The sequence below is a fragment of the Cryptomeria japonica genome, chromosome 2 (genome assembly GCF_030272615.1).
Source record: "Cryptomeria japonica chromosome 2, Sugi_1.0, whole genome shotgun sequence".
Taxonomy (NCBI): Eukaryota; Viridiplantae; Streptophyta; class Pinopsida; order Cupressales; family Cupressaceae; genus Cryptomeria; species Cryptomeria japonica.
Window position 1 is genome coordinate 315,027,874 of NC_081406.1, and position 8,807 is coordinate 315,036,680.

Here is an 8,807-nt window from a genome sequence, read left to right on the forward strand (position 1 = left end):
AAAATGCAAGTCCGAAAGTTACCTTTTGGGTGTTGGGGATTAGGGATAAGCCTTCCCACTTTCTACAAAAAGATTAAATGTTAAGGTGAATGTCCGATGTTTGATGCCCAACACACTTACAAAAATTTAGTGAAGAAAAAAGGCTTTTGGAATTCAAGAGTTGGGTTTTGATCTTACCTTTCTTGCACAGTTAACAAATTTCACAAAACCTAAAACACTTACATTATTTTCTCTTTTTTTAATTGTAAAAATGAATTTTGAGAGAGATTGTTGCTACAAATAAGAGATTCATTTTAAGCCCAAACAAATGTTCCTAAAATTCATTTTAACCAACTACAACATTCAAGATCAAAAGAAAATGCACAAAATCTTTGTGCTTGGTGCCAACACCAAGGCATGCAACTAAACTAATCCATTCTCATTTATTTGAATTCCAATTCTCTCTTCAACAAAGATCTAATAAATATCATTACGAGTTACATCTGTATAGAACTCAAATGTCTTAGAATTATATAATCTCATGAATTGAACTAACGAGAATGCATAAAGAAATGATGAGTGACTGGTGTCCAATACTACCTTCGATCCCCAATGGTCGTTACCACACCACCTAACCATGTGGAACCCATAGGCCAAGGTGACTGTAAAATTACACATATCTTGGAATTGAGGAAAGGCACATCTCCAAATGGAAAAAAACTGGCTCGTTAATAAATGAGATTTACAAACGCTGGGGAGTTTCAACAACTATGCACGTTGTCAGACAATCAGGCATAGGAGAAGTCATATGAGTTGGCATTTGCTGTGTCCCGGAAGGAAATGTTCGAGCCGCCTTTAGAAAATACTGAGAAAAACTTGACAGACTCAAATACATGTAAAAAAATTCAAACTTTCACTGTCAAGTAGAAGAATTTTGTTTACTTTCTTTAAGCCTCTGCATTTGAACACAGTTCAGGGAAACACCCTTGTCTAGATAGTTTTCTTCCCTTTGATTTGTATGAAGTTATATTAGAAGGCAGCTTTGGGTTTGAAGTCTAATCTGACAATTGTTTCACTTTAATTTAATTTGGATGTTCAGATTTATACATGTTTAGAATAGAATTTCAAAAATTGCAACCATGTGTGTGAGAGAATAGCCCCTCTACTGCAGAAAGTTAGACATTTTTCATTTTTGTGTAACTGCCAATTAATCCAGAAGTTCCAATAATTGGTAAAAGGCCTCCACGACTCTTCCTCTTTTGCCCGAGACAACCTTTGCTTTTGTTAATCTATCACATACACGTTTGGAATAACATAAACTTACCACTTTGCTCTCCTTGTTATTTTTCTGCATATGACAGGAAACGGTATCGAAACCTTCTTCGAATGGAATGTTGTCTTCATCGAACAGATCCTCTTCCTCCACATAACACAAAACGGCATCTAAACCTTCCTCAAATAGAATCTTGTCTACATCGGACGGCTCCTCCACCTCCATCACCGCAAGATCAGGAAACTCCAAAGAATTTACAATTGGCTCTACCAAGTACCAAATGGATCACGCTGCCTTGTAACCACATGTAGCTTGGAAATTCCTGCAAAACGTATTGTTTGCAAAACATTCAGTCCTAAACATGAACATTTACATAATAATCCCAAAAATTCTGAATTCATAAAAGTTTTTAAGTTACCTTCCCCTTTATAGACTGAATACAAGGTTTCACAGCTGATATAGTCTCACATTTGAGCTCTAGTCTTTCCAATCGTTCCACTTTCTCCAAACTATGTATACCTTGGCGTGTGTCTGCTCTCACTATCTTTAATGATTTGGCGTGTTCCAAACCTAGTATTTTCTCAACTTTGGGGCATCTCCATAGTTCAAATGTGTTCAGTGAAGCCAAATCTGCCAAGCTTGGGAGTTCTTCTATCTGTAGGCAGTCATGTATTTGCACTTTCTCAAGTTGAATGAGACCACTAATACACCTGATGTTCCTCAGCAAATTGCAAGTGTGTATTCTTAGAATTTTGAGCGACACTGGTAGCAAATCTACACCTCTTAACTTGATACAACCTTTTAAATATAACTTAGTCAAACACGTTTGATTGATGATTTGATGAGGCAAATCTTCCATTTCCTTGCAACCGCTAAGGTTCAACTCCTTGAGCTTCCTGATGTTTTCCAGGACATCTAATCTCAATTTAAGCTTTGAACAACCTGATAAATCTAGAATTTCTAAGTGTATCAGCTGCTTGAAAGAATCTGGTAAAGTGCTCAACTGCTTGCAAGACTGCAGAGTTATATTTCTCAAGCTTTTTAAATTGCCAAAATCAAAAGGTAGTGAAGATAGCATTTCACAACCTGATAAATCTAAATCTTTGAGGTGAATCAGCTGCTTGAAAGAATCTGGAAAAGTGCTCAGCTGCTTGCAATTCCTCATACTTATATTTCTTAAGCTTGTTAAATTGCCAAAATCAGCAGGTAGTGAAGATAACCTTACACAAAATGATAAATCTAGAACGTTCAGATTTATCAGTTGACTGAAAAAATCAGGTAAATTGCTCAATTTCTTCCAATAGGAAAGATATAAATATTTCAAGCTTGTTAAATTGCCAAAATCAATAGGAAGTGAAGATAGCATTTCACAACTTGATAAATTTAAATTTTCGAGGTGAATCAGCTGCTTGAAAGAATCTGGTAAAATGCTCAACCTCTCGCAAGACTGTAGATTAATCTTCCGCAAGTTTATTAAATTGCCAAAACCAACAGGTAATGCAGATAACATATCACAAAATGATAAATTTAAAACTTCCAGATTTATCAGTTGACTGAAAGAATCGGGCAACATGCTCAACTGCTCGCAAAACTGTAGAGATATATTTCTTAAGCTTGTTAAATTGCCAAAACCAGCAGGTAGCGAAGATAGCACTGGAGAGAGTAATTGCAAAAACACCAGTGAACGGAGGTCACAGAACTCTTCTGACAAACTGCTACCATGAAAAGCAACTTCAAGCTTTTTCAGATACCGAAGATGTCCTATTGACCTTGGAAGCCTTTGCAATTTTCGGTTACCCCATATAATAAGCTCTCTCAATTGCAAAGGAGGCTGCAGGAAAACATTATTATATTCGATTCGATTCAGAAAACCATGAACTACAAACAAGTTTTGAAGTAATCTTCTTGAATCACGAAAGCAAAATACTTACATCTGCATTGTCCTGCCACAATTCTTCCAACTCTTCAGCTCCACGAAGCTCTAAAACCCTTAGATTTTTTAATGTAAGCCATGATGGAAGATTTCGTAGACAAAAACCTTCCCAGCGAAGCCATACAAGGTCTTTTGATAATGATGCAAATTCTTCCGTAAACTCATTTCCTTCAACGAAAAGAATTTGTAATACATTTGAGAATCTATGTCGTTTAGATTGTCTGCTTGAGTTTCCCATTAACCAATGCGTATACTCTTTGAATGCCACAAAAACATTTGCAGGTTGTATCCCTCGAATTGCTTTTCTTATCTGTGTAAAATAAATAGACATACATAGTGTTTCAATCAAACTCACTGAACTTGAAGAGGCAGACAGAAAGACAAGCGAACATAGGAAATAAACCCTTTATTCATCTAGTTATTTGCATCTAACAAAAACATAGAATGTGGGAGCCAATATCAATCTCACCTTGGAATGTTTCTTCAGGTTATCAATCTGCTGTGGACACCAAAGACGGTATGGTAACTGTCTACTTGCAATCTCTCTTCCCATATCCCTATGCTGATCATGCATCCGTATTATTCTCTTTACAGGGGAATTGTTGAACACTTCCTCCTCAACCAGCTCCACAAGACACTTATTCATGAGTGTTTCTAATCCATGTAAACCACTCCGACCTGATTCCATCCCACACTGCTATTGCCCTGCTTTTCTCTTCTCCTATGAAAAAACAAGCTACATCTAACAACATTTTTCTCTCTTCTTCATCGAGCGCATTGTAGCTAATTTGTAGCGTTTGTTTAATTTCGCCAGGCAAAATTCTTAAGATTTTATGTAATTGGGATTCCCAGTAATCTTTGGACTTTCTGCCATATAACTGTGCACCCAATACCTTGAGTGACAGAGGCAAACCATTGCAAGCCTTCAAGAACTCTTCAACCAGAGTTTCAAATTCGACGGGTGGAAAGGGTTGCAAGAAAGCATGCCAGCAGAATAGCTGCTTGGCGTGTGGCTTGGCAAGTGCTGGCATATTATAAATGCAGGAGAGACCCCATGATTTAAGGACACCCAATTCTCGGGTCGTTACAATGACCATGCTATTGGATCCAAGGTTGTGTTTATTTGGCAGTAAAGAATTCAGCTGGTCGATGTGATCCACGTCATCCAAAACAATGAGCGCCCCATGACCGCTCAAACGATTTGCAAGAATGACCTTGCCTTCATCTACATTGTCGAACTGCAAATGATGGACCCCGAGGTCAGCCAGAAGCTTTTTCTGTTTCTCACACAGAGCATTTCTTGACGCTGCATCTCGTACATCAAAAACAAAACTGCATCTCTCAAAGGACGAAAAATTTATGTTGTACAACTCTTTGGCCAATGTGGTTTTACCACTGCCTCCCATGCCCTCGATCCCCGTGATTTTTAATTTATCTTTTGTTGCAACCAATTCAAAGCCTTCAACCAGCTAATCCAATCCAAGTGGATGCTCGGCTACCCATAACGGGACTTTCTTCATGATTTGAAGTAAACGATTCACAATACTCTTCAAAACCGTGGCCTCGTCCCTAAACATTTTAACCCAAAACAAAATTCAAAACAGAGCACATTATTATTGCTTAAACACCAGAGTCACAGAGTGGAAGCCATGGGTGAGATGTAACACTTGTCTATAGAAGAAACAGAGAAAATATTACATACTCATTATTGTTGACCGCGTAGCCGTATAGGAATGAACTGTCGCAGAGTGCCCTTTTCCACACATCAAGCTTTTCGGTTGTGTATCTGCCCTTCTTTTCATGCTCTGAAAATGCCAGGGCATATATTCCTTTTCCCTGCTCAATATATCTGAGATCGGAGGGCTCCACATGATAGAAAATGGGAATGATTTTCCCAACAGATTTGAGCATGAAAGATAGCTCAGCCAAACACCATGGGGAGTGGGCGTAGTTGGGGGAAAAAATAGCAATGTGAAGCGTAGCACTAGCTATGGCGTGTTTGTAATTCCGGTGGAATACAATCACCAGCTTGAAGGGCTTCCTTATCTAGAAAAACGTGGAATCCCATGGAATGAAGTTTGTCGTAGATGGTAGTGGCTAAAGTGTGTTTCACATCACGGCCATAATGATTGATAAAGATGTCCCAGGGCTCAGTAGATTTAGATGCAGGATAATAAGGTGCAAGCTCATCGAAGGCGTTTTCTTGTTGAATTTGATTCTGCGTGGCTGTGGAAGAGGAAGAAGCCATGTCCATGTCCATTGAATTAAACTGAACTGAACAGAGAGAAGAAAGAAAAAGGGGTTTCAAGGCACACAAAAAAAGGGAAAAACTGATACAGTTTTGACGCAAATGAGCATTCAAAGTAAGAGCGCCCGCACCTTGCTTTTAAGAGGACGCCAATTTTTTAACAAATAAAACAATTAAAAATTCCATTCAACATGGAAGTATATAGGAAATGAAATTGATAAGACAAAAACAAAAGCCTGGTCTTGGACGATGATGGATTAACCTCGCTCACTCCGTCATTCTCCTGTATCATGAACAAAGTAACATCCGTCCAAAATGAGCGAGTTTTTCTCGAGGGATTGGAGCAGATAAATTCTTCTCACCTTTTTTCTAATGTATGTCTACATCAATTTAACAATGTGATTGAAAATGTTTTACATAGCAAAATGTCTCACTTGTCCATATTTCAATAACGGCTGTTTTCTTGTCTATTTAACCCTACAATAATTTTTGCAATACAATCAATAGAATTTTTTTTTAAGTCTTAATAAAATTTGCAAATGTTCTAATATATGTTTACATGTCAATTTGTAGTTGATCAATGAAAACGTGCAATTATATTTCTAAAATAAGACAAGTTGTTCTAATATACTCACTTTCATAATTGTTGTAAGTTTTTTATGTTTACAATAACCACCCACTTAAATAAGGTACAAAACTCAAAACAAATTATATATACACATCTTCATGCACACTAATTGGTTCCTAATCTACCATAAATTCAAGCTCTTATCAACTTGATGGGTTGTCAAATGCACATAATCTCATACTTCCTCTCAACTAAATATGGATTAACTCTATTTACTATGAGGACTTGCATAAACAATAAATGGTGTAAGGATCCCTTATCAAACATCAAACAAAATATAATTCATAATGTAGTCATATCATCATTGAATTCATATAGAAATGACAACTACAAATTTAGATGATCAAATCCTACTTAAATTAATTCAAATTTCAAACTCAACAACATAACAATCAGAATAAAGCATTCATTTTTCAAATTTGAATTCAAATCATAAGAGGAAAAATAGGTTGCCTCATTTTTACAACACGGTAGACAATCAATTGCATCCATGTTTTCTACTAATATCGTTTGCAATACACTCAACATCAGTTTCGTCCAAGATTTCTACTAATATCCTCTACAATATATAGAGAGCATCTCCAGGAATCCTCTCCACATTCCTCAACTATCCACACATCTTCAGGTTGGTACACCATAATTGTTAGGTCCAACAATGAAAGCTAATGTACTGAGAGGGGAGGGGTGAATCAGTACTTCAAAACTTTTCTTCAAAAACAATCTTACTGATAAACATAAATTGTACACTGTTGATCTCATAATATAAAGCTAACACATAATTATAGAAATAACATTCATACACATTTCACTCCATAACACAAATATTTTGGTTACGCAGAAACTCTTTGTTAGAGAGAAAAACTGCGGTGGGGATGACACCCACAACTTCACTACTGCAATAATAAAGGTTGCTCGGTTAGAGCTACATGTTTAGCTATTTCTGATAGCTTACCCTGTTAGGAGGATCAAGATCTTTAGATCTACCTTGCTAAAGGATTTCACAACACTTATACAAAATGATGCACCTGGTTAAAGGCTTTACAATTTATAGACTTTGTTAGAGTCTTTTACCCTGTTAAAGGTTTCTATTACAACTCAAATGATTCAATAAAATCTTTACAAATATCTGCAACTTTACATCTGAAATGTTATAGCAGATTCTATGTGCTCAATATGAAATTACCTTGCTCATAGCGTACCTCGGTAATTGATAAATCAACTCAGTAAACCCTTATGTTTACTCTGTCCCTTAAACTGTTCTCTGAAGACTTTCTCGGTGACCTCTGAATATCTCTATCAGTCGTAACAGTCACAACTCAATGTGTCCTCTTACGATTTTCCTTTTAACTCTTCTATCACACATGTCTCTCTCCTAATTTGATTCTCAAATCACTCTGTATAAATAGATCTCTGGGACGGTGATTTGTTCATGCTTCGATCTTACAAACAAGATTCATCGAATGAATAAACATAGAAATTATTTAATTGGATAAACTTCCTCAAAATCATACAAAATCTTGAAGTGCAATTTCCTATGTGATAACGGTTCCCTGTTCCTCGATTCTTGTAACACGTTTCCACATATGTGATCCAGGTTCATTGAATCTGGTAACAAGTTTCTACTTGGTTTAGATTACTCGGTATACCTTCTTTGCTGCTCGGTAGACATAGAACGTTACTCGGTAGACAGCTCGGTGTATACTTAACTCTGTGACTCCTTTCTTCTGTAACCGACTGCTTTAGTGCTTACCGACTAAATATTTCGGTAGTATTAACCGACTAGAGTATATAGGATGACTTTGGACATAAAAGTAATGACAACTTAGTAAATAATAACAATAATTTCATTGCATTATATCAACATATGTTCTTTTCTAAATGACTACATACATACAAAGTGAAATATAGTTATTTAATTATGTTTCCATAATTAGAAAGATTATGACAAAGGTGGGTTTAATATATATTATTTGTCAATAATACATACAAACATATAATATTTTTTTGTACAAATATATATAGTGGAAAATCTTAATATATACTCTATATATTCACATTTCTATGTAGGGTTCTAATTTTAATCTCTATTATAAATTTAGGGTTGTCTTTTTTTATGGGTTTAATTAATAAAACCCTCATTTATATTCATGAATTTATGTATATATTTGTTGTTTCTCTTGTCAACTACACATAACAACTTACATATTCAATATCATATATATATATATATATTTGTCATGTATGCGTGTAAGCTTTTTACTTATATTTGTGATGCTTGTCTTACCAAAGAACACAACATCATTTATAATCATTATCATATGTGTGTGTATGTGGAAGTCTTTTAGTTATATTTGTGACGAACTTGGCTTATCAAAGAACACAACACCATCCATAATCATTATATATATTGGCGATTTGATTTATAACTTGTATATATTGTTGTGTTCATTTTGTGGGGATCAGTTTTAACTAGACTTATAAATTCAAAGTTCTCTTTTTACTATGGGTAAAATTTCAAAAACCCTCAATCATACTCATGAAGCTATGTATATATGTGTCATTTTGCTTACCAATTGAACACAAATATGCTACTATTAAAAATGTCTTCACTATTTACAAGTATAACTAGCTATTCCATTATGTTACTCAAACAAAAACTACAATTCAATCATTTATTTTCATTTTTCATCATCGATCGTTTTTGGCCAATTGCAATCTCCATCATACAATATGCTTGCAAGATACT

General features: G+C 35.5%; 2 protein-coding genes across 2 annotated transcripts; both read right to left on the reverse strand.

Annotated features, from left to right (window-relative positions):
• Positions 1-452: 452 nt before the first annotated feature.
• LOC131070232 (disease resistance protein RPV1) lies at positions 453-5,756 on the reverse strand. The gene is made up of 5 exons (XM_058005737.2): positions 4,888-5,756; positions 3,655-4,754; positions 3,184-3,495; positions 1,671-3,083; positions 453-1,574 (listed from the first exon to the last, which is right to left on the reverse strand). The coding sequence occupies exons 2-5, from the start codon at positions 3,871-3,873 to the stop codon at positions 1,488-1,490; spliced, it is 2,031 nt and encodes a 676-aa protein (XP_057861720.1). The 5' UTR covers positions 3,874-4,754; positions 4,888-5,756; the 3' UTR covers positions 453-1,487.
• On the reverse strand, positions 3,883-4,591 carry LOC131070219 (disease resistance protein Roq1-like). Its single transcript, XM_058005721.1, has 2 exons — positions 4,079-4,591; positions 3,883-3,906 (listed from the first exon to the last, which is right to left on the reverse strand). The coding sequence occupies exons 1-2, from the start codon at positions 4,589-4,591 to the stop codon at positions 3,883-3,885; spliced, it is 537 nt and encodes a 178-aa protein (XP_057861704.1).
• Positions 5,757-8,807: the final 3,051 nt, after the last annotated feature.

Coding starts and splice junctions, on each gene's coding strand:
- LOC131070232 (XM_058005737.2), bottom strand. CDS start 3,873: ATGGAATCAGGTCGGAGTGGTTTACATGGATTAGAAACACTCATGAAT. Junction 3,496..3,654: donor ACCTGAAGAAACATTCCAAG/GTGAGATTGATA, acceptor TATTTTACACAG/ATAAGAAAAGCAATTCGAGG. Junction 3,084..3,183: donor TGTGGCAGGACAATGCAGAT/GTAAGTATTTTG, acceptor GTTTTCCTGCAG/CCTCCTTTGCAATTGAGAGA.
- LOC131070219 (XM_058005721.1), bottom strand. CDS start 4,591: ATGGGAGGCAGTGGTAAAACCACATTGGCCAAAGAGTTGTACAACATA. Junction 3,907..4,078: donor GTTTGCCTCTGTCACTCAAG/GTATTGGGTGCA, acceptor GTTTTTTCATAG/GAGAAGAGAAAAGCAGGGCA.